The sequence below is a fragment of the Coturnix japonica genome, chromosome 4 (assembly GCF_001577835.2).
Source record: "Coturnix japonica isolate 7356 chromosome 4, Coturnix japonica 2.1, whole genome shotgun sequence".
In the NCBI taxonomy this organism is placed as follows: domain Eukaryota; kingdom Metazoa; phylum Chordata; class Aves; order Galliformes; family Phasianidae; genus Coturnix; species Coturnix japonica.
In genome coordinates this window covers 75,214,291-75,241,296 of record NC_029519.1, presented here as the reverse complement: position 1 = coordinate 75,241,296, position 27,006 = coordinate 75,214,291, and the positions used below count along the sequence as shown (strand labels likewise).

Here is a 27,006-nt window from a genome sequence, read left to right as displayed (position 1 = left end):
TCTAGTCAGAGATTGCTTCCTTCTGGGAGTTTTCCAGCAAACTCTGGCCTTCAGAACAGGATGTGCTCTTCTTCCTTTTATGAGCAGCTTTAGACTAATACCTGTCATGGGTCATCCTAAAACTGATCAGAAGCAATTCATACTTCCCTGTACCTGATACAATTAGTTTTTCAGAGATATCTTAAATATTTTCCGTCATTTCTCTGAAATTCACAAGATATTTTTATATATTATCAAGGTCTCAAGGACACCCCAAAAAGTTTCTGCTGAATTATGTCTTAAAACTTACAAACACCAACTTTCTTTATACCCAAGAAAAATATGGCAACCATAATAAAAAGCAAACAAACAAAACTTACCTACAAACTAGAATAACATATTTAATAGATAGAAGAGACTTGGATGAATTCATTTTCATCTGTACAATCATTATGAAGAATAAATGCTAATTTTAGTCTACAGAAATTAACACAGACCAAAGCAGTTGAACATGCAAACAAGAAAATAAAAAACTAAAGGAGGCTACAGTGCACTAAAATTGAGCAATACCAGAATAAAAGCTTGAGAACAGGTAGATATGGAAGGAAATCTGACATAAAAGAATGCGATAAAATGTTTCATTACTTCTGGGAAACGTTGTGTGGTGACGAAGTTGTCTGTTTATGGACAGGAAAAGGAAGAACAAACTTCTCAAACACAATATCTGGCAGACATGCACTGCCTTGACCTGCATTACCTTGCAGTCACAATAGCCACATGGCTCTTGGCTGCTGTCCTGCATGTGCCAACTAATTCAAGTCCTAACTGGGAGCTGTTGATGTGGGAAATGAGATGAAGTGCCATCAAATTCATTTTATACACAGTCATTAATGTCCAATGAATGAGTGAATACATGAGCAAATGTATCTTCATTCACCTGACTGGTCTTCTACATTACCTTGAGAATTTTGTGCTTTTCTGTGTTTAACTCTTCAGTGAAGCACATAAATCTGCCATTTTTAATCACCAGTTGGTATTAAATAGGGCTATGTATTTTGTAAGATTGTGCTTGGAGCTCTGTGCTGGCATACGAAACTGGTGCAGACACTTTATGTAATTAGTGACAAGTGCAAGCTTTAGAAAGGCTCAGTTTTATGGCAGAATCACCCCTGGATATATTACGTGGGAGGTAAATTCTGAAGGCTTAGAATTTTTAAGTGACATTGGCCTTATCATAAGGCAAGCAGAGTATATAGTAAAATGTTATCTGAGTATTCTAAACACATGGAAGAGACTGATACTCTATAACTAGTCTGCTCATTGTTAACACAATGTGCAAAAATAAGCGAGCTTTTTGGAAGCTCCTATTCCTTGATTAATGGACAAAATATGACAAGGCTCAGGCATAAGTTGCCTCAAACATTTTTAAAATAACGTGTGGAAGAGATTGTGGAATAACTTTTATGTAGTTACGCTCCTTTACATTATATGTACATACAAGGGCTGCTTTATTATTATATATTATAAATATTAATGCATATTTATTATACATATTCATATTCTAATTTGTAGAGGCTGCTTTGCTTAGTACGAAGGCAAAACAAACATTACAGCTATCATGAAAATTATATTTGCAAATGCCACAGTATCCAAGAGTTTTCTGTCAAAATCTTTTTGTATGAGTTTTTATTTCGTAAAAATGTATCAGTTACTACAATTATTTGTTAATGAACAGACATTTTCACAAGTGATGTCTGTTAGAAGAAGAAAATCTCAATCTAGAACTGATGTGTATTGCCTACTGCAAACAAGCTTGATTTTAAATGATGACAATTATTCAGAACAATGATTTAACCTGTTACAGTTACAGAAATCTAGGTGAAAGTGATGAACTTCATCCTTATGCCAACACTAGAGACATAAATTGAAGATTCAATTACGGCTGATATCACAGTGTTTTCAAGTAGATATGAGGCTGACTAATCCCAAAGAATATTAGCACAGAAAAGAGAAACTAAATACACAGAGAACCTGAAGCTCATTTCAAGTTAGTTAAAAGAAAAGAAAACAAAACAAACAACAACACACACACAAAAAAAAAAACCAAAACAAACCCACAACTAACTAGCTTTGCTAGCGAAAACTATTTAGTTAACCAGCTAGCTACACTGGTGCTGTAGCGCAGTACCAAAGCTTCAGGAGCTGCAAACAGTACAGCCTCATTCATAACTGATTTAAAATCTAAGTTATTGTTAAACATCAGCATCATAATAAATAGTATCTCAACAGGTAGACACTGGGCTACAGCACACCTGATCCTGAACGCAATTTGGTTTAGAAGAGCATGCCTTCCCATTTAAATTGAATTTATATATTCAGAATATCTCTGAATTGCACACAGGGAACAAATTCTTAATTCCTCTCTCATTACCAGTAGTAATACACTGAATAAGAAAAAAAAATACATGATACAAAATGAGATATTTTGGATATTCACCTGAAGTGAAACAAACAATAAAGCAATGGATAATAATTATCCAGTTAAAAATACTGCAACAATGCTTTCTTCAGAATATTCCAACAAAAGGAGTCAGAACAGAAGCCTTGAAACTCATTAAAAATAATAACATTGTTACAAAACCGAATAATCCAACACTAATGGAAGAAATTAACCCTTAGAGTCATCAGCAAGTAGCGCTGACCTCCAGGTTTTCAATGAATCAGTAGAATCATAGAATCACAAGGTTGGAAAGGACCTACAAGATCATCTAGTCCAACCATCGAAACCATCAGTACTGGCAGAGCTACATGGCCAAGCTTCATAGATGAAAGACCACAACCTAACCTTGCATTTCTGAATACAAAATTCAGCAGAAATATTCAGTGACATGTATTTAAGGTGACTATGGTGTCATACACAAAAATAATTGTCTTGGCTTTTTTCGAAGGCAGGACTCTTGAGATATTTAAGGTTCCCCTTACATGCTCCATGGTAAAGAGCAAGCATGTCCATAAGCTGTCTTAATACCACAAACCACCTATCACAGTCTTACATGGCCTCTATAGCATGGAATGTGACTAACCTTCACATTCCAAGAACAAAAACTTCTAATGTATGAATCAAAATTATTCAAAATTCATTTTAAGTAGATTTGACATTAAATTCAAAGAAGTGGAGAAAGGAATCAAAAAGACCACAAATCCTAATTTCTAATAAGAAGAGTATAAAATAATCTGGACAACCTAAAAATTCTTTAGACGAAGATGAAGTCTTTCTTAAGTCCTAAGCTGGCATAACTCATTATTTAGATCAAACTGATCATCATTGTGAGTCCCTTCCAACTAAGGAAACGCTATGACTTTAATCATAACTGTTTAAAAAGAATTTAACTACAGATGTTGGTTTTACCTCTGATAAATCTATTTATCTCATTGACATTTTACTGGCTTTTCTTGTTATTTGACATTAACCTTGAATTCAAATCTTAGAATAAATACTCATTTTTAAGTTTTTTCATTTCAAGCCTGATGTCTGCAGTTGTAAGTAATAATAAACTAAGGGAGTAAGCCGGTTAACTGAAGTTACTGTTTGCAATACAACATATTTACATGAAGTAACCTATACACAACAGTGTTTTGCTAACAATAAATGTTTTATCTATGTGATAAAATGGGTACAAAATGGGTACAGGCAAATGAGCGTATATTTAGTTGGTCTACCACCAAGGATTTGTGCATGCTCAACTTCATCTTTTTCAAACAGATCCAGAGCACTATCTTTTTGTATATTTTAGCCTACAATGACTTATTTTGATTTCTTTCAAAAACATCCAAAATCTCTTTGCTTATTTCCCGTGTTCTTCACAGCCCAGCAGGGCACCAACAGATAGAACTATTGTCGCTAAGTGTCTTGAATTTCCAAGTGGCTGGAAAAACAGGAGTCCCTATTTCACCATAGTCCCTGATGGACCAAATGCCAGTGCACAGAAGTTGGACTCACATTAACATTATTCGATAAAATCAGTTCCTTGAGTCCCCTGCTTGGCAGACTGTAATCCAACAAAATTTCCTTTCTTCCTAGAGAAAGACAGTCTCTAAAGAACAAAACAAACCTTTCTGCACCATGCACTTTTTATTCAAATCTAGTTGAACTTCTCTGCCCTTTTTAAAGAAAAATATGAAAGACTTCTGTTTCTTTGATATGGTAATCCCAAATAATTCTGTGATTTGCTGCTATATGGGCTTTTTCTTGAGTCATTTCCAAAATTAGCATGTCCCTCTCATACCAAAGCAGTTCGCTATATATTACCATCATCCCACACACACATCAGCTGAGGAAACGGACTTTTATATTCAGTACATTTTGTTAACAGTCTGCAGTTCCCCAGATTACTTGAAATTAAGTGTTCAGACTCCTCTGATTCTGACACGGATGATACAGTGTAAATGAAAAACTCTTCCCAAGACTACAATACAAAAAAAGAATTTTTTTCAGAATGATTAGGGGTAAATAGTTTCTCTTGTTACTCTATTTTAGGCATTAGTGGACTTTTCTACAAAGAAATAATGAGACAATGTCCTCTTATTCTGCACCAATTTTCTGAACTCTCTGCAAGCCACATAGAACAATTATTATGTCTATTACGTATTAGGAGATCAAGCCAATTCTTCGTGTGTTTTTTTTTATTTGTTTGTTTTTTCTAAACAATAGCCTCTGTCAGCTAAACAAATCTAATTATTTCAGCCTTACAATCTTGGTGAACAGCATCTCAGCTGCAATAAGAGGGTAATGGTTTGGAGAATGGTTTTCTTACACCATATAACCATACTCTGTAACTTTCTGGAAATAAGCATACAGGATTTGAATACTGAGGTTAAAAAGAGTTCACCTGAGGTTCCCAGAAATCCAGCCATTATATAAAAGCTAGGCTCTGTAGCCACTTGAAAAGAATGCTATCTATTTGGCAGGTATCTTCAGGTGTTTGTTTAGACCACATGTGACTGATTGTCCTTGTCCTTCAGTTCCAGCTTTTTAAGAGAAGTATAAACAAACTATCATGATCAGACTTTCTCATTAGCTTCTCTCAGATGGCCTCATGGTCTGCATATAGCCTTTTTTTCCCCTCACCCTTTGAGATGCACACTTCAGCACTACACAGAGAACCTGGCAACCCAATAGTGGGTTTTATATTCCATTTCAGGCTCAGAAACCTAAAACATAGGAAGTAAGTCTGATTTTCAGATATCAGAGATGTCATATTAAAACATTAGAACACAGTGATGAGACTTTCAAGCTTAAAATGACTAAGCTAGTACCAGAACCATAAATAATGTAGCTGAATTTGATGGAACAGCACTACCCTGTGATACATGCAGTTCTGAGGAATCTCCAATTCTCCGAACTCTGAAGCAGCAGGAGAAAGGACTTATCCACATATTTGAAAATAGCAAGAAGCAGACAAGAATTTGCTCGAGTAATAGGAACTCTAAAGCAGTACTATCTCTAGTTAAAAAAGCATGCAGCAGGAAAGCAGGAGAAAAATCATGCATTTATGCAGTATGTTCTTAGCTACATCAAGATCCTCTTCCTGGATTTTGATACAGTATGGCCAGTACCAATATATACTATAACAGAGGAACATCAGCCTACTGAGAAGAGTGACAGATGAACAATTTGAAAGAGATCGGCAGAATCAAAAAGTCATCTAGGTTCGAGAGGACCTTCAAGATGATACAAGTCCACAGCTATATCCCTTATAGCCACACTCACACCTCTGTGACTTATAAAGTCACAGTAACTACCTAAAAATTGAATGTGTTTTTTTTTTTTTTCCAGCTTCCATCTTGGAAATTTATTTTAATAAATGTCCATTAACCGCCTTTTAAACACACACACACATATATCTATAGGATATGTATCTATAGGAAATGCTAGATTAAAGAAGTGAGATATATCTCATTCAGGAATTTGCTCTCATTTGCACGGCTTATGGCAGTTAGTCTTGGGTGGTCAGACAGCTGCCAAGACAGTTCTCATCATCTTCAGCACTGTGGTAATAGCTTGACATTTCCAAAGGACCATAACTGTCAGAGGACATCATCACAATGCAGCACAAGGTGATCTTCTAGACAGCTGGATTTAGTTATGTCAAGAGTTTTCAAAAGTAGAGGCAAGCTTTGAAACTTTACTCTGTTCAGTAGCAAACAGATCATTAATGTATTGCACTCTGTGTTCTTGCACTAGGTGGTGTTGAAATGACATTTAAGACTTACTTTTAAGTAGGCCAAAACATAGCACGCCCCCATAAGATAATGTAGGTAATATCATAGTCTAATTGCTACAGACAGGATAAGAGTAGGAAGAGTACTTAGCATAAACAAGTGAATATTAAAATCTATTAATATAATCTTAATTTTAGCTGAGGATTCTGTTTTTTTCTGACTGCATTCTCAACCACTGTAAAGATGGCATAAGAATAGATATTTAACAAAAACATCAATCCAAAAGGTTTGAAAGGCAGGCACATCTCTAAGATCCCAGAAACAGATGAAATCCTGATAGGTCATGCTTAATAAAATTAAGACAGGAAAGCTTCTATACATTAGAAATCTTAATTAAATTGTAAACTCATACACGGCTAAACTCCTTACAGAAACTGCCCACCACAGTTGCCAAACGCTATTTAAAGCCTGTCTAGGGGAGCTGGAACCTGATGATCCTTGGGGCCCCTTCCAACCCAAGCCATTCTATGATTATATGATTTATTAGTCTAAGGTTTCATAGATACAGAACACCTGTTAAGAAGTACCAGCTGATATATGTTCAGTAGCTGGAATGCTGTCAAACACTGATGTTATCCATCTATAATTGTTTCTTATGAGAGGAAACTTCAAAAATCTAACTCTTTCCTTATGCATTTCTTTCAGAAAAAGAATTTTTGTCAAGGTTTTCAAGTAGTCTAATATGTGTCAGAGAATATTTACAAACACCAACAACGTCAAACTCCTTTGGAAAGAATAAAATAATTGGTATTTCACTTGGTATATTCCTTGCACAGACTTTAAAATCTCGTGATCAAGTTCTAATACAAGTCAGGTGACACAGAGGAGTTAAAAGGTTTCTCATTAATTTTGCTCTTCCTTCACCTAACTCATTTTAAATGGCAGTGGGAGGGGTACCGGGGGTCAGAGGCTGGTATTTCATGCAAACTACATGAGACTTCTTTTCTAAAAACATGTGAATGCTATTATTTAGTTCTGCTTTTAAAGCAACGCAGGTTTGCATAGTGATACTATCACTCCCCAGTGATAAACAAATTAAGGACAAACCCCCAAAAACCAAAGGTGAGTTTAGAAGGAAGTGACTCAATAAGAGGAATTAAATCTGTCAGAACAAAAGAACATCTACGTGGAAGCTGGCTACCCTGGATCTACTTCGTTCTCAATAGTGAGAAATTAACACACCAGATACATAGCAGACCTCCAAGGTTAGAACAGATGAAACTCAACTTTCATTCTTCTGTAATTAACAGTCACATACTAGATTCAATAGTCCAAGTATCAGCCTTCCTGAAGTTTAAAGGAAGAGTGAGCAGAATTGTTATATAATGATTTTGTAGACACACTATGACACTTCTGTCTGATAAAAATATTTGCCTGTAATATTTCATTAAATGCAAAGTTACCGTGTAGCAACTATAAGAGGTTGACGGCTGCCAAGAGCTGTGAGGATGTTGAATAGGAAGGATAGTATTTCTGGAGCCCTGCCCAGAGTTGAGGCAAAATTTGACTCATCCTCATGCACACACTTGCAGTATATCTCTGAACTAAAATAAGGATTTAACTCCATCACGAGGTTCTAGTGATATTTCAGAGCTAGGAATTGATGATAATATCAATAGAAGCTAAAAGACTCTAGAGGCAGTCTTTCCATAGCTATATTCACTGAGACACCTGTGACCTTGAGTTGTGTTGTTCCACACCGTACATGCATGTAATAATGATTTGATTATATTTGTGTTTATTTTTACTACTTCAGAGTATATTATCAAATAGTACAGTAGGGAGAAATTTAGGAACTGTAGAACAGGGATTGTCTAAATCAGGACTGAATAATTCAGATTTTTGCTTTCATGTTTTTCAGCTAACAATCTTCCAACAAAAACAGTGAAAAAAATTAAAGATTGAGAAGCAAGAAATTATGAAAATTGCATGACATTTACATGACAATTCTGTTCAATCTGCTTATATTTTAATATATATTTATTGAATCTTCACCTGTCATGTATGTTCAAACTGTAAGCTTCTTTAGATCTATCCTGTCACTTACTGAATGCTTGTGTATTTTTGAGTACAACTTGAATCCCAGTCTCAACTAAGATTTTAGGCGTCACTACGATAAAAACAATAAGAAATATCTTCATGCAGATGAGTCTCTAATACATCACTGCTTGGATAGTTAATGTTTCGGTCTGCACGATGAAAAGATCAGTAAATAAACCAGAAATTGAACTTGCTTTTTTTAGATAACTGGAGTACCACTTTTACAAAGCATCACATAATCCATCAGAATTGCTCAAAGTAAGCCCATGAGCTCCAGAGACTGTTTCTCACATACATGGAACTTGATGCTCGTATTGCTCTTCTAATCAAGCAGGTTTCAAAAATGCTTTTACTTCTACTGAGAAAGTGTCTTCTGTAATTTTTCACTTACCCAGTTTAACTGCTACTATGGAATTTCAAAAAGTATTGATGAACAATAACACAGTGAGAAAATTAGCAACGTGCTCTTCACAATCAACATCAGCTTTAATTACAAGGCTTAATCTAGGCAGCTGAATTACGATATTGCAGCCTATAGCAACAGAAAGCAATGGATAAGAAAAGGCTCAGAAAGAGAAGGAAGTTGATAGTTTCTAGCACTAAAACAGCATTAGGGCAACAATAGACATTGTGGCTATTGCGGCAAAATACAGTCTTTTATTATCACTACACAGGAAAACAACAGTTCAAAGGGTGCTTTTTTTGGACAGTAAATATCCCAAAATGCAATATTTGCTCTTACCACTGAGAAGCCAGTGAGGTAAATATATCAGTGGTTTCAGGCTCTTGGAATAGTTTCAACAGCTCTGGTTCAGCTGATAAGTCAGCAAGGATCCTTAATTCAATTTGTGAAAAATCTAGAAAAAGCATGAGAATAAATCTATTGCTTTAAAATAAAAATATCTGTATTTCAACCAAGCTACTACAAAAGAAATCATTTGTTTCTTGCTTAAAAACAACATCAACATAAAAAAAAACCACAAAAATAAACAGCTGTAGAAAGCGCATCCTTAAAAAGTTACAGTCCAGCTACAGACTACAAGGTACCTGACTCCATTATTATCTCCATTGTTAGTGCCAATTCATTTTTATTAGCTCTTTGGTGCTACTGATAAGCGTTACAAATAACCCACTTCCAAACCACACTAAGGAGTACACATCGTATAACAATATTAATTGATGCTAAGGGATTTTACAGCCTTTTAAAGTGAAACGTCATGCAAATAAGATGGGGAAAAAAGATCACAGAACAGAGAATATTAATATGTATGAGAATGATACATATTATCTTACCTGCTGCTAAAAAAGTATATCCTTTCTTTGAAACAAATAGTGCTCGTGGGGAAATGGTTAGTATTTCCTCTTCTTTTCCTAGAGAGGAAGTAGACAAATGTACCAGATCCCAATCCAAAAATAGCATTGCAAACCATAGCAGGTTGTAAATGCCTCACCCAACACACAATTAAAAATACACAACTGACAATGTAAGTATCCTAGCAGAGCGCCAACTTCCACTTATTTTACTCATTCATGTTCAGCACCTCCAATGTCTACCATCCCTGCATCACCACTCATTTCTCCATTTATTTCCTCTCCCTGCCAACCAAATCCTCCCCAGAACTCAAGCTAACAAGCAACTGCAATAAATAACAGAATTCAGAGGTCACCTAATAAAAGAGACATGCAAGTAAGAAAGGGTCTATAGAGCTGATGTACTTATAAAAAGTGTTTTATCTTTGGATATGCTGCTTCAATGTGTTAGTAAACAAAGTCTGAGTTACATGAAGTAAAGGAGTACAAATCTTAAGAACATACAGCTGATACAAGAATCCAAGTGGTAATGAATTAAGCTCCCTACAATATAACAATGCAGTAATTAATACTGACAAGGTATTAGAAACCTCAGTGTATTCTCTGAAAACCATTTAGTTGTCTTGGTGCAAACAGCAATTATTTATTTCAAACAACCATAGTTCATCTGACCAGAGATTATTGACAGCTGATACTATGAAACCAAGGGAAATGAATGCCTCAATATACGAGCAAAACACACACATGTTTTTGTGAGAAGTACAGATAAGATCACTAACAAATTTGATTGAATTATTTCTGAAAAAGCCTTTGTGCCGCTGTTAAACACTATGCCACAGATTTACACAGCTACTGTTCACACTCCTTTAAAAACAACTTAAAACCCAACAACATATAAAAATAAGTCAGGGTGATAAAATAGAACTACTGTTGAAGTTTTACACTGTTTTAGACAGTCCCCTGTCTTGCGATTTGTATTATATCAATTGGAGGGACAGACTAGCTGTGAAAAAGAAAGGCTACTCTTATCTATGCAACAAACCAACATTTCCCAGCTATGACTACAAGTGTTCAAGAAAGCTCATCTGGCAAATCTCTCCTATTATAAGTCTACTTATATATCTTATATATACTTATGTATCTTATATATCTCTCCTATTATAAGTCTACTTACATGTCTTTTTGACTTCGTCACTTGGGTCATGCTTTCTACATTCTGAATCACCTCCCTTAAATCCAATTCCATTACCAAAACCAACAGATCTGACTAACTACTGGCCATCAGTTTTGAGCTTGATTAAAATACCCAAACTTTAGCAACTCCTTGGGAAAAGCCCTATGAGCTGAACGCACACAAAATCACCCCTAGAATGTTTAATAAAGTTAAGATGCATAATTTTCAACCGGAACAGGAGGAATAGTGAGATTGTCCAGGGAAAGAAAATTTAAATGTTTAAGACTATTCAGATTAGTGCTGAAACAGCAAACTTTTCTCAAGCAGAACAAGCACAAAGTTATTAATTTAAATGTGAAGTACAACTATTCATCGATAATCCATTCTGTTCTTTTGCGTTGGAGCTTTTGGTCCACTTCAAAATAAAATATAACTCAGCAAGATAAGGAGATGAAATTAACTTTTCATGTTTATATGGATATAACAGTTTACCTTTTATGTACTGTTTCTTTGTAATTCTCAGTGGATGTTTAGAGATACCTTGAATGTTCTACAAATAAGAATAAAAATTGCTTAGTAGGTGAAAGTTTATAACAGCATTTATGAACAGTTTATAAGAAGCATAGAAACATTCGAAATACTAATCTCAACAAGTTTTTTGTCATAAGATGAAACATTTTGTCTTCCAAAGGAATCTTCCCCATTCTGAACCAAGTTCTTTTCAATATTTGCCCTTATTGAGCAATTGAGATTTTATAAGATCAGTTTCTCACCAACAAACTTTACAAATGCTAATCTCTGGGCACACGATAGAACATAATCAGTAACACTTTTTATTACTATTATCTTTTCAGTTTTACCCTGCATTTTTCAATACAAAGCATTACTTTCAAGAACAAAATACATACAAACTCTGCCTTAAGCTAAGTGAAGGTATTCTCCTCCAGCCCCTACACATTGCCCTAACCTCTATGTCCACTGTTTTGAAAAGCATAACAAAATAAGAAGCAGCTGTTTATTAAGTACCACATACCTGTCAAAGTTAAAAGTGAGAACTAAGTTTATCAACAAGCATAACTTAGGACAGAAGATTACTAGACCTTTGCTTTAAGATTCATGCTCATACATCTACAGTAAACTATGAAACATGTCACATGACAGCTTCCTTCTGTTATGTTACTGTGCTTCCTTGTCTAGAAGGGTAACATACAATGGGAGAAAATGTGTATGAATCTCAATTTTCCTAATTCAAAGAAATTCATTTGCAAGTGGTTCAGGAATTAGACAAAAATATTATGTAATGCTGTGAATTCAGAAGAAGGGAATAGTGCTATATAATTTCCTAATAAACAAACTACTTTTGCTATGTAATTTTAACTCAATCATTATCCATCCCTAAGAGGGATGCAATCAAACTGCAAAAGTTATTAAAATTTGAAGTGGAAGTAATAGAACAAAGCCACAGATTGGGACATGATCATTTCTAGTCTATCACCCCTAAAGAACCACAGACAACGCACTGAAGTTGAACCTCCAGTTACGGTTATAGTCACTAATTATTTTCTTTAACTCATCAGATTCAAAATTCTTAACAAGGTGAAGTGAGGATTTATTTCAAAATCTTATAGTGGCAAAATAAATCTCTGTACTGCCATCTTGACTTCACTGAAAGCATATGCAGGAAGTCTGCTTTTAAAGCCTTTTTAGATGTGTTACAAACTATTCTGAAAAACATAATTGCAAGTGCAAAATGTACTTTCACTTGTAAATTAGCTAACAACTCAAAATTTGAATAAATCTTCAGAGAAAAAAAAAGAAGCTCAGGAAACATGAAAGTGGCAATCATCACCTCTAAGATACCGCAACAGCTTAATAGATGCCTCTCACCTAACTTAAACATCTTTAGGTCAGTCTCTGGTTTAAATTAGCTGTCTAGGATCCCTCTACACTCAGTAGACAAACACAGGAATCTCCAGTGGGCAATTCAATCTACCTGAACAAGACACGTTTACAACAACTTAAGACTTGCCTGAAAGTGATGTTTTCTAAGATGTTAATTATCAAATTTCATGAGATACATTTATTATAGTATTTTAAATGATGGACTAATAAGGAGACAATCTTCCAAAATGAAAACCTTGAGTTGACTATTAGATGACTGTATTACTATAATCAAAAGCAGAAGATTGATGTGGCTTTGGTAAATGACTATTACCACCCTGGACAACATAACAAAACTTGTATTTAAGCTTTATATATTTATTTCAAGTATATTCCTGAAAAACTCCACAGATCCAATCTGAGATGTGACTGCAAGCACTGTTAGAAAAATGACCACACACTAAAACGTTACACAGAAATACAGTTGTGCTCTCTGAATGATTCTGCTCCATAGAGAAGAAATGTACTTGAAAGAGTGGTAGGAAAGCTGTCTGTGAAAGTTAACTATTTCTGGGTGAATAAAAAATACAAAATAAAGTCAAACTGTTCTAGTGGATGATTCATAGGAAGCCCCTAGCAATAATTTAAAAAAATAATTAATCAGAAGTTGCAAAGAAATTGATTCTCCTGACTGTTTTGTTTATGAAAATCTTTGTACATATTAAAAAAAAAAAAAAAAAAAATTAAATGTAATTTTCAGAGGTTCCAATAGGTAGAGGGATAAACAAGACTAAGATTATAGATTCAAAGGATCACAGAAAGGTTTGGATCAGAAAAGACCTTAAAGAACACCTAGTTCTAACCCTCTTGCTGTGGGCAGAGTTGCCCAGGTTTGAAGGATCCTGGTGATCAGAGGACATTCCGTAATACTGAATGAAAGCAAGTGCTACACCCATCTTCCAGGAGGCCAGAAGGGAGGATGCAGAAAACTACAGGCCAGACAGCTCCTCCTTAATTACTTAAATTTGTCCTGGAAACTAATCTGCGAACACATTAAAGTCAAGAAGATGATCCAGAGTAGTCAGCAAGAGGGAAATCATGCTTAAGCAGTGATAACCTCTGTGATGAAATGACTAACTTGGTGGATGAAGGGAGAGCAGCAGATGTTGTTTACCTTGATGTTAGCACAGCTTTCAAAACAGTCTCTCATAAAAGCCTCATAGACACACAGATGAAATACAAGCTAGATAAGCAGACAGTGAGGTGGATGGAACACTGGTTGAAGTGCCAGGCTCAAAGGGCTGTGATAGGCAGCACAAAGTCCAGCTGGAGGCCAGGCACTAACAGAGTGTTCGTGTCCCAGTGGCCAATACTGCTCAACACCGCCATTAGTGACCTAGATAACAGGATAGAGAGCAATCTCAGCAAGACGGTAGACAATACAAAACTGAGAGGAGTGGCTGATGCAACAAATGGCTGCACTGCCATACGGAGGAACCTCAACTGCCTGGAGAAATGAACCACGAAGCGTACAAAAGAATTCAACAAAACTCGAATTCCTGCATGCAGGGAGGAATAAGACCATGTGCCCGTATACTCTGGGAACTGACAGCCTGAGAAACAGCTTTGGAGAACAGGATCCAAGGATCCTGGTGAAAAAAAAGAAGTTGAACGTGAGCCAGCATCAAGCCTTTGTGCCCAGGAAAGCCAGCAGCATCCTGGAGTGCATCAGGAAAAACACTGCCAGCAGGTCAGGACAGGTGAGCCTCCACTCTGCTCAGCATTAATAAAATAAACCTGGATTGCTGGGTTCAGTTCTAGGCTCCCCAGCAGAAGAGAGACATGGAAGCATTGGAGAGAGTCCAGTCAATGCACCATTAATATAATTCAGGGCATATGTCATATCAACAGAGGCTGACAGAGCTATTTATCCTTGAGATGAGAAGGCTCAGCAGAGGACATTATCCATACAAATGCCTGCACAATGGCAAGGTATTGAGAAGATGGAGCCAGATTCTCCTCTCTGGTATGATTCAGTGATAGAAAAAGAAGTAGTGGGAAAACAAATACAGAAAACACCACTTAAACAGTACTCAAACACCAGTACAGGCTGCCTAGAGAGGCTGTAGTATCTCCAGCCTTTTTCTCAAACCCTGACCTGAGAAATCCACTTCACGGACCTTGCCTAGTGCGTGAGGGGTTGGACTAGATAATCTTTACAAGAACAATCCAATGTCAGTGATGTTGTGATTGTATGAGTCTCTGCTGTTAGGCTCCGCATATAGAGGCATTCAGAAAGAATGACAATCTGTTCCAGCAAGGACACTCAGAATTGATGGACTCTCAATGTCTCTGTTACAGCCTAAAATACACAACTTCTTCATACAGTTTTCAGCCAGAGGAGAGTAGATTTATCAACAAAAACACCATCAAATTAAAATTCAACAAACACCACACTGCTCCCATTTTGATGGGTATATCCTCAATCAGTTAAAATTTGTTAATCTTTTCATTTTTGGCCTCCAAGTTCTACATTTCAAACTGATTTTATAAACAAACTTGGTAATTTCTTAGCTTAAACAGTATGTCCCTTCAGTTCTTTCACAAGATTAAGATAAAGATACATACTGGCTACAATAACTTTCAAGTCGATGAGGTTAGAAAACTCTGAATCAGAGGCTAGTGGTACCCTTTAATTATTATATACTATTTATCAAGGTTGTTGCTTATTTCTCGTGTTATATTCCACTTTCAGTTATTTCTATCAATGCAGATAGCCTCTATCATATACATTTATAGCAGCATAAATAGCGTTTGTTTTTCAAATAAGCCAGCAACCTTAGTCAACACTACTAACTCCCTGGAAATAAATCTGTATATGTATACGCTGGCATCTATATTCATGTGTATATTTATAATATTTATTTATAAATTTATATTTATATAGCTAGTTATCTACTAGCATTCATCTACTAACTGCTCAGATCTGCATGTTTTTAAAGTATGCAATATGCAACTGAAAAAAGCTGGTAAGTTACTGAAATAAAAGGGAATGAATCGTTGGTAGAATATAGACATTAGATTCTGATTAATTTCTGCACTAATCTAAGGACTTAATTAAAAATAAGAACAGAGACAAAAATTACTCAGGGAGATAAAATCATCCATTCATAAATTAACACGGTGCGGTTACATCATGAGTGAAGACCAAAAGCTGCCAAGGAGCCAGATGGAGCAGATCTATGGAAGCAACCTTTTCTCCCAGCCTTCAGTCAGCTCAGTTCAAGTTATTACTTGCAATGCAGAACCAACAAGGCAGAGTCCTGAGCACATTCACAAACTCACTTCACCAAAAGCGTCTGGCAACTGACTCGCTGAGAAGCTATACAGCATAAAAACTGCCAGGCTTAAATTCTTCTACAGACAATAATTATTATTGCACAGAAATAATTATTTTCTGTAACTTCTGTATGAGACAACTTTAAGATACTCTGAAGATCTGATTTTTAAAATACTCCTTTCTCAATAAACAGAGAAAATATGAAAATAAAGAAGGCCACGTTAGCAGTATTGTTCTGCATACATACATTCCTAAGCAAGTCTTGACTTATCTGCAATTGCCACCTAGTGGCTAGCTAAAAATCAAACACATTCATTATCCTGATGAAGAAACAATCATACAAGCTTCCAGCAAAGGACTTGTTACATTTTGGTACTAGTTACTGTTTTCATCAATGGTCAAAATCATTCCAAGGTGATGCAGAAGGATTCATTCATCCCCATCTGCCTTAACCAGCAGCACAGAATTATCAAGGATTTAAGATCTGTTGGTCAAGTGAGAGACTTGGAAATAATTCATCATCTTTTTACAAGCTTAAGAAGTTTTCAAAGTAAGTAGAAAGGAAGAAGAAAACAACTACCAAAAATACCCAATTTTCACTTTACTGAGTTGACCATAAGGCAATATTGAATTTGAAGCCTAGATAACCATTGACTCTTTTATCACAAAGAGAAAAAGACATTTCTCGAATTGGTAGAAGTGGTACTTAACTATGAGTTCCTACCAGTCACAGCCAGCAGATGCTAATGGTTAACACAGGAGAACTAAGGACAGTAAGATGGCACAGAAGGCAGCAAGGTGACCTCTGTCTGATTCCATCTATCTTCAGTGATCCTCACGTGAGCCATTTTTTATTTTTTGTTCCAAACCTGAGAGAATACATCTGCCTCCAAAACTCTGGGGGAAATTTCTTGACGTTTCATGACAGGATGCTGACAACTGGCAGGTTTTCCACTCATTCACACAGGAAAAGCAAACTGTCAGCTGAGAAAGACCACTGTGATAGGGATGGACATTTACAGAGATCATTTTCTGAAATTCTGAAGGAAGCCAACAGTAAAGCTTTCAAAAAGCAGCACTCTGAAAACTGAACCATCCAAGACAAGAAGTGTCTCTTGCTATATCTATCTTTTGATCTTCCCCAATAAATCTATTCTCTTTTTATTATTCTTCATTTCTCCCTTTTTCTTTTTTTTTCTTACCAGAACTCTTAAAGCGTTTGAAGAATTTTTTTTTCCAAGTGAGAAAAAGGAAGAAGAATAATGCACAATACTTTTGTTGCATTGGACCAATGAAGCTTATTCTGAGATCAGAATTAGACTACATACTGCCCTTGCAAATAGTAATTCACCAGAAAAGAACATGCTAACAGTTCTAACTTTTGAGAGCCTATAAAACAAGATGTAATCTGTGCACCTGAATTACATTTAAATTGTTATTATTATTCCCTTCTCACAACGAGTCTCCAAGCTTTGAGTAATTTCTACAAATACATTCCTAGAAATCCTACTGTTGGAATATTTCATGCAAAGAGCAGAACATCTTCAAGCAGGACTTCAAAATCTGCATCAATACACAGACATGTACCAACAGACGGCTTCCTAAAAAACAGGCACACATTTACACTAATGTGAAGATAGATGCTTTACTGCAGATTGCTAGAGACTTGATATGTGAGCACAAAATTTGACAATGAAAATGAACTTAGTTGGCCAGTAGCTCTATTAGATTCCTCAGTGTGGATGTGGAGGTACAACAGTTGTGACCATACAACAACTCAATGATACTAATAGATGCCAATAACAGAAAATATAACATGCCCATACAGGAGTTGAAGCATGTGTGGATAAACAGTGGAAAAATGAAGACTGTGGCAGACTACAAGTGAATAGAACTATTTGTCTCTTGTAGTGAAAATATCACGCTAAAACTGCTTTCTGGTTAATATAAAGTTGCATGGAAAAAGACTTCACAGAGTTCCAAGAGGCACAGCACAGAATACAGATAAGCTTCCATAGCACTGTCCTCTAACTTATGATTATTACTATAACTACTTTAAGAAAAACATCTTGTAATTTGCATCAGAACCTACATAGCTATAAAAACCACTGATGTAAACAAAGGCAGTGTTAAGTTCTTACTGTCACCCACAAGCTCGTGTCATTATCGTATCAGAAATAAACACAGCCAGTTGTACTGACTGTACTCCAATACAGATTTCTAAAAGGCAATTGGTGCACAGCTTTGGAACCTGCAGCAGCTCTAAAACATCACTGGCAAGGGCCATTCAAAGGATAAAAATGATTCAGCAAATATCCAACTGCCTGAACAATGCCCAGCCAATAGCAGCAGGCACTTAGAAGTTGACAATTTAATTTTTACTGAGTATAATGGAAATTTAGTATCTTAGAAATTTGATGGAGCAAATGGAGGTAGGCAATGCCATAATCACCTGAACAAAGAGACACTTAACAGGAAACTTTATCATCTAGGCCTCTCCAAGGGGCTTTTTGCCAGAAACTAAAGGAGAGTGAAGGAGGAATCAGGCCTCTCAGTCAATTTTTAGCACATTGTGAAAAATATTTTAGCTGATATTACCCTGAGTGGTACAGAATCCTACATTTTCTTGCACTGTTAATTTTAATGCTCTGTTTTTATGTTTATGTTTAGTTTGCACAACTAGTAATGACAGACTCTCTCCTTCCCTGTTTTTAAAAGAGAAGCATTTTTTGCATGTATTACTGTATAGAAACAGATTTATTCTGGCTATACATTATCATTCTTTAAATACCTCACACAAACCACAATTATACATACAAAGACAATCCTAAATAAAAGACATGATCGCCTCCGTTACTGCAGAATTACAGCCCAGATGACATCCCAAGCTTTACTGAGCCAGATGGGAAACATTATCATATCAAATGTTATCTATGCATTGGATACATTACGCCCACCATGAGATGCATACACAAATCAGAAGCCTTTCTACAGAGATCACCAAAGACATGAATATACCATGTAAAAGGATACGAGGAGCACACGTGATGCTAAGAGAACAATGTTTATGATACAGAATCCTTATTTGTACAGTTTGATATTGAATCAATGTGACTATCTGGAACATCAGACATCAGTGTTGTACTACTACTAATGTGACTTCATGCTGTTGCTGTCACACTTGTAACTAATAGAGTCTTATTGTAATGTTAACATAATGTAAATTCTTATCACAAAAGCAAGTGAACTACAGTCTCTTAACACACTTATTCTTTCAAGTATATTTCTCTGTCAAAATAAAAAAAGAAACCAAGGAGTAAGAAAGAACAAATTGAGAACTGTCTCCAATGCTGTAAATGCAGCTCATTTAATTGATGAACCCAGGACCTAAAACACATTTCTAAAAATAAAGCAGCAATAAGAGACTGTAAAAACTCTAAACACATAAAACAAGCTACTATTTTAGTTCTATTAGTGCAGTCATAACCAGCAGGCAACTCAAGAGCACTGAAACAAATATATGAAAATAAACATGAAAAAAGGAAAATATATTTTGAATGCACTTGATACTCGGAACAAAGACCAACTGTAAGAATGAATGCTCTGACTTTATCAGCATATCAGAGCAATAGATGTTTATATCTAGTAGAAAATATGATACTAAATTTCTTTGATGCAAAGGTTCAAGAGAGTGCATAGACTGTCATCTCAAAACAGGCATTCCTTTTTAGTGAAGCCAATATCAGAGCACAATTATCTAGAAATGAATGTGTCAGCTTAAATGGCACTAAAAGAAACTTTTGGAAAGATGTTTTACATGATCCTTGAACATATCTGACTTCCCCTTATCCTCAGGGCATTCCAATAAACATACTTTTAAACAAAGGACAAAACACACTTCAAGTAAGACCAATGCAAATGTAAGGTCCACACTATCTGCCTCTTGAAGAAATCATTCATGTCACTACATCAGGATATGAAAATATGCTTACAAAACTGAATTCATAATAGTGCAATTTCAAAAGAAGCCAATGACTTTACTCTTAGCATCAGCTGTCAAAACCTTCTATGAATCATGGAAGAAAGAGACAAAAGAAGGATGCTTGAGTAGAGGTGAGCTGCTATACAAACTTGAAGCACCAAGATGAAATTCTGTTTGTGTTGGGATGTAAGCTTCCAGAAAAAATATACATTAAAAATTGGCAGTGTCGCAGATTAGACTGCAACACAATGAGACCTGGATTGAAACGCCTGAAATTCAAGAGCTGTCCCAATAGTTTTGATTGCCTGATACTCACAGTCTGCCTTGCTCAGTTGTGCACATGTGTAGGGGTACGTTAAGGATGTAAAACCTATTGGAACAGTGTTAAGGGAGAGATAAAAGTACACAGCATCTCATCCACACTGTCCATAAGCCACAGGACAAACTATCCCAAAACCACACTTGAGTTTTAAATGACTTAGTTCATCCCTTCACTCCAAAAGACAGCCCAGAAGAATACACTCAGTGTGGATACACATACAGTGTCCCTACTTCAAGAGACTTTCTATTTTATTGGAACTAAATCCAGACAGGTGATTTATTATTCATATTCCAGACACTGATAGTAACACATGACTTCTAATAAACAACCAAGCAACTCTCTACAATGCATTCAGTATCAGAAGCTATTACTAGATACCCTGAAATCCATTCAGTATTTTAGGTTTCATGTGGCTCTTCTTTGAGCACATTAACATTCAACATATCCAAGTTAATTTCTTTTTCTAATGACATTTCTGCTCTCCAAGCTAAAGGCTACTGTACACTTTGATACATTGAAATATTTTATTTCTTTGTCTGTTTGGATAAGCTGGTAAAACTATTTTTCCTGGAGTGAAATAGCAAAGTTTTATTTCACTTCCCCCTCCCCCCAACAACTGCTCTAAGGACAAAGAATTTTACTCATCTCCAGCATAACTTTTTGATACTCAAAGGAAGGAAACATCCTCAAAGCCCACTGCTTTATGTTTTCTAATTTAAAGATACAAATATATTCTGAAGTATAGAAGTGCAAATTCATTAGTAACAGTTCTCTTTGATGCAGAAGACTGGAGGGAAAAATCTTAATACAGAATACCAACTTCTAGCACTGAAATTTACATCTCAAACCAAATCATAGCATCCCATTATATGCATTCTACAGCGGTAGACTACAGCATCAAACACGTCTCTCTTTTGTGAGGTACTATATTACATGATATATACATTATATAATACTTATTTGTGACAAAAGTTTTAGTTATGCCACACACATTGAAGAAGGAGTCAAACGAGAAGCAGCAATCAAATGAGAGGGAAGAGTGTACAGTTAAACTAAAATAGATGCATACAAGAAAAGCCACTGAATTCCAGTTCTACCAAGAAACGTTCTTTAAGTTGCTGCAACAGAATTGTAAAAAATATCATGTGAATAAGATTATCTTTTGACAGAAACCCACTTAGAGGCAAAAATATATATCACCCATACATCCATACGTGGATTCATCTGAATGAAGTCCACAGAGTTCATTTGAAAAAGAAATCCTGTTCTGTGCCCCATATCTGGTCATTTCCCCTTAGACCTGCAATTAAAAACCTTTAAAATGTTAAATGGAGTCACAGAGGGAAGACAGATATATTCAGTTCTTTTACAAAACAAATAATACACACATAAAGAAACCTTTGCTTGGAATATAATCATCCAAAACTGCATGTGAGATGTAGCATATGAGATGTTTTTCTATCTGAACTTCCACAAAAGCAAAGCTTCTGTCAAAAGTCACTCCTGCCACAAGTACACACAGAAAAAATTATAGCCAAAATGAAGCACAAAGAGCCCAACTATCACAGCCATAAAATGACCTGACTTCCAGAGTAACAGCATGATTCTACACTGCAAGGCCTGAAGTCAAATACCAGAAGAGAAGGGATTCTTCTTGTGCTCTTCCTCCTTTTCTGTAACTCCCTATGTATACCCTACAGCTCACCAGTCCTTTACAGGGAGGGATTTATGAACATCAGGAACTAATTATAAAGAAGTCATTCAGTAGCAATCTAGATGGTATATGTACGACTTACAGATCTCACTTTCTACATCAATTTAAGGTTAAAAAAAAATTAAAGTTTCTGATTAAACATTCATGGAAATTATTCATTAAAATTACTCATTAACAAATTTTTCTGTCTTCCATTTATGTTCAGCATGGCTATTGCTAGACTTACTAGAACATTTCCTGAGTTAAGGTATGCAGTATGGTATCTAAATGACATTCTTGATAAAATTTTAATTTAAATTTTAAAAGGTTCACTTACTGGATGCTTGGATGAAAGTCTGCCAGTCACAGTTCCTGTCTGATTCCACGTAGGGCAAATAAATCCCTGTAGTCAAATAAAATAATACCCATCATCATCCCCCAAAGCAGAGGGTGATTACACACATCTAAAAAGGACATATTTCTCTACTTTAGTTAATGTAAACTTAATTATAATGCACTGCAATTAGGATTACAAATTTAAAGAGAGATGCTTTCTAATTACATATACATTAAAGTTCTTGAACTGTAAATACTGCAATAATTTCATAACTTATTTTAAGTACCATGTTTTAGAATTATTTTTTAATATATATTACCTTTCTCATGCATGTTCTTAGTCCATCCACATAAGTTGATTTCATTTTACGAACCTAAATTATATAAGATTGTAAGACAAATGCTTATACATAACAATAAGATCTACACATCGCAAACAGTCTACAGTGCATGAGGCTGTTTCATAGACTCTCTTAAAAGATATTCTACCCCAGGACTCACTATTGACCTACTAAGATAAGTTAGCAGAGTGCTAAGGTATACACTAAAGCAGGTCTATGAAGGTACTGTGAAAAGCCCTATTGGAATTTATTCTTCTACACCTTATGCCCCCCAGTCAATGAATTACACAAAAAGCAGCACAAAAACAGAAGCATGAATTTTATTTATTTATTTATACTGAAAACTGATGTACTGAATACCCAGACATTGAGCATAAGAGCTAACTAGGTAATTTGGGAGTTTCAGGAGGCTCTTGTCACCTTGTTTGTGTAGCTGTTAATAAGTTACATTTTTTGCTAATTTTGCTTGACTGTAACTACATCATGTAAAAACGGCTCACCTGCCGGTATTCTAACATTAGCTTAGGCAAAGGATGAAGATCTTGCAACTTAATTAACTGTAAAATAAAGAATCTGAATTACTGTTATGTCCTTCTGTTAAGTGATATTATTTAACTACCTTAACTTCACCATTAGAACAGGGATTAATATTTCATACTTAACAGTTAAGTCAAATATAGCAGAAGTTCTGCTGGAGGAAATTCACTTGCCAAGATGAAAGAGGATGAAATGTTTGTCTAAGGACATAAAAATTCAGCAATCTCATCACAAACCCAGAAGAGTCTTCATAGTCTTCATTCATCCCTGCCTTCAGCAGGAGGGGTGGAGATTATCCCCTTGTATTTTGTTTCCCTTCCCATTTCAGACAGAAACAAGAGATGTAGATGTGAAAACTTTTCCACAAGAACACGGAAAACAATAAAGCATGTTGAACAAAATTATGCAATTCTACCAGAATAAAGATTTTAAATTGTAATTCTTTTCTTACTACTAAATGATTTATTAATGATTTATTAATAAATGATTTATCAATAAATGATTTATTAACCAGTCTACAGTTAGGTAGATTTGATACTAGATCTATGCAAAGTTGATACAAAGTGCTACAAAGTACCATGAATTTCAGATCAGGAAACTACTGAGAATTTCCCTTGTTTCTGACGTAAGCGTATTGAATGCAAAGTTGTTCTTTCTGTCTTAAGCAGTAGAATTCTCTTTCCATTCTTGGTCCCTCTCTGTCATTTCTGGCATAAGTAAATCAAATGTGATTAACATAGTATCAAAATAAAAGAAGACTGGAAGGGAAACTAGACAAATGACAGCTTGACTGACACAACTTAGAAGCTTTTCTAAATAACGCAGATCATTTAAAAACCTCATCTCACCACAGCTTCTGAGGTGGATGCAACTTGCTGTCTCTCAGTTCTGCGAATTTTCTCACACACAGTATGCAGCTTTAACTTTTCAAACAGCACCTACATTAAGAAAAACAATTCAGTGCTTCAAGTGATGCAAAAGAACAGAAAATCATTAGATTCCTGAACTCCAGTCTATAAAGGAGATTCCAAGCAAAATAGAGCGTACTGCAGAAAAGAGAAAAATAACAGAGTAAAAAGATCTAATCTTTACTTTTAGCATATTATTTCTGAAAATAGTGCACTTACTAAAAGAAAAAGCATTATTGAAATTCTTACAAATACAGATTAGCCAAACTGTCAGATTTATGAGTTAACTGAGATGACTTCCCTTATAATCAGAAAAGATAATTAGAATCTAGGAAAGTAGTGAAGAATCAGAAGTTGTAAGAACAAATTTATGTGCTTTCTAATTCCTTTGCATCAGTAACAGTTTACAGACAGATAGATTAATTAATAACAGTAGTATGAATATCACCTCTCTGAGTTGACTACTGCTGGTCAGAAGGAATCGTTCTCCAGCAATCTGATGGGCTTCCTCTTCAAGTTCTTTGAGTCTCAGCTATAAATTAGTACATCAGAATTATTCCTTTTACAGATTTTCTTCAATATTCTGTTCTCTCCTAGATTAGTGAGTATATATACCTCATATTCTGTTACTTCCTCCATTAATAAGTATATTAGACTACTACTTATAAGTGAGATACTACACTGTTGGCCTTCAGCTGGTTTAACGCGTTGCTTGCATATCTTCAATCTACATCTCTTTGTGAACTAGGGAGGGGATTTACTGCCGAAAGAAAGCACTAATATTTGTGGGGAAAAGATAAGGATAAAATTTACCCCCAGAATCTCCGATGTTTTTCTCAGTTCTTGTTTGTCCACATGTATTTTGTGAGTTTCCATAACTGCAAATACAATTAAATACAGAGAACATTTACAATTGATGATTTTAATCTTGCATGCTACAAAATGGAAATCCTAACTCGTTTAGGTGCTCACAGGCATTACAAGGATAATGGAATATTTATTTATTATAACATTTTACTTCAGTATAAAAAGAGCTGCATGAAAATGGTGAAAAGATATATCTGGGACTGAACTTTCATACCTGCCAGGACTTTGATTAGTGGAATCTCTAATTTGCAAAATAATTTCCACAAACCTTGGACCTGTAACGTAAGGTACAAATCAACACCAGCAAACTTTATTCTAAAAACTGTACAGTAGTAGCATTACATAGATCAGTTTTTTAGTAAGTAGTATTTCATGTTCTGTATCATCTAATTTTATAAACACAAGGCTGTATGGAGCATGAAATACTAGCTAGTGTGAATTACAGCATCTGAACACTACATTCAGTTATCACGTTATTTTATAAGCTGAGGCAGTGTAATGGTAATTAAGAAATTTACACACCATTTTTCTACATTATTTTTAGAGTAGGCTCCACATTTCTTCATTCTTTTTTCTTGTGCAATTGAACAATGAAGCAACCACTCAGGATTCCATATTTTCTTTCCACTAAGAAGATTTAAAATGGTGGGATTATGTACACAATTTAGTCACAAAGAATAGGATGGGTTTTTTCCTCTGACCACTGCAGCAATCATGCAGCAATTATTTGAATGAGCAGCACACCACTTTGTGATAACACCTCAGAAGTTATAGCTGAGTAACTACTTATCAAATCTTACCTTTAAGTCATGAGCAAGGCCCATCATTATAGTATAAAGTTTTTGCAAATTCACAACCAAGTTTTGATGCTGATAAAAAATAAAAAATACTTTAATATTAGTATTAACATATTCAGAACACTAATTTTAAAGTGATTAAGCTACTAAAATATAGTTCCTGTATTTCCCTTCAGTAATGTTAAATCCAACGGGAACATTCTAAGACCTCTGACTGTTGCAACCTGACTCCTAGCTACCAAAAGCAAAAATTACAGGCACAGAAGTAAAGACAATAAGTGTTCAAGATTTTACTTGTTCCTTTACTTACATTTTGAACAGACTGTGTGACACTGAATTCAGAATTCTATTATTAACTTCCAATACTGCAAAGAATTTAACTTCTGCTATCAGTACTTGCCTTTCTTATGTGCCTATTTATTCACCTCCTTCTCTTCCAGGGGTGCTCCAAACAGTCATACTACCTTATCTGGATGACTAAAAGATTGTTTTGATGTACATACAGAGAATACAATCAAAAGCTACAGGCTGAATCAACTGAAAACTGCTTAAAATTATTCTAAGATGTCTTTTTAAGTTAAAACTTGTCTAGATACACTGCTTTCAGTTTAACTACATGGAAATTAATCTGCTCAGGGCAACAAAGATGGTGAAGGAACTAGCAGAGAAGACACATAAAGAGCGTCTGAGATCCCTTGGTTTCTTCAGCCCATAGAAGAGAAGGTTGAGGGGAGGCCTCATGGTGGACTGCAGCCTCCTCACAAGGAGAGCACAGGGCAGTTCCTGACTCTCTCCTCCCTCTGTAGACCAGCTATCCAGGTAGGAAGATGTGAGAATTTTGTGACTTTAGGCCTTAATAATTCAGGAAGGAAAAACCAGCCTGAGGAAAGTCAGACTGAGAATATCTATGTTGTATGCCATGACACTGCAGAATTTTGGGCAAGTGCAGAAATCCAAAAAGCAAGATAATTATGCAAGGCAGTGCAGTACTGACTGCAGATTCCTGTCAATAATAGTCTGGAAAAAAATCTGTAGCAAATAGAACTGCAGAATTCTCAAGATTAGTACTTCTTATTTGACAACATGAGTAAAATGCATATCAGATAGAAGACTCAAAGCAGAAAGGAATTTTGTGACCAGTAGAATTGTATGTTATTTAGAAGACAGTTAGATCTCATTCAATGCTTTGTCCTCAATATCTACGTAGTTGGAGACT

At 35.5% G+C, this 27,006-nt stretch overlaps 1 protein-coding gene across 4 annotated transcripts in view; it reads right to left on the bottom strand.

Moving 5' to 3' along the window:
• Positions 1 to 27,006, bottom strand: part of POLN (DNA polymerase nu) — a 76,069-nt gene that overhangs the window by 30,727 nt on the left and 18,336 nt on the right. For all 4 annotated transcript variants that reach the window (XR_001555278.1, XM_015862891.2, XM_015862894.2 and 1 more), the window contains 11 exons: positions 25,794 to 25,862; positions 25,208 to 25,268; positions 24,940 to 25,004; positions 24,575 to 24,658; positions 24,067 to 24,156; positions 23,182 to 23,238; positions 22,661 to 22,714; positions 22,342 to 22,407; positions 11,279 to 11,336; positions 9,595 to 9,672; positions 9,044 to 9,158 (listed from right to left, as the gene is read on the bottom strand). Coding sequence is in view for 3 of the 4 variants with exons in the window: in XM_015862891.2 (XP_015718377.1) it covers positions 9,044 to 9,158; positions 9,595 to 9,672; positions 11,279 to 11,336; positions 22,342 to 22,407; positions 22,661 to 22,714; positions 23,182 to 23,238; positions 24,067 to 24,156; positions 24,575 to 24,658; positions 24,940 to 25,004; positions 25,208 to 25,268; positions 25,794 to 25,862 (797 nt within the window). In the remaining variant the exon portion in view is untranslated. The remainder of the gene's footprint in view (positions 1 to 9,043; positions 9,159 to 9,594; positions 9,673 to 11,278; positions 11,337 to 22,341; positions 22,408 to 22,660; positions 22,715 to 23,181; positions 23,239 to 24,066; positions 24,157 to 24,574; positions 24,659 to 24,939; positions 25,005 to 25,207; positions 25,269 to 25,793; positions 25,863 to 27,006) is intronic.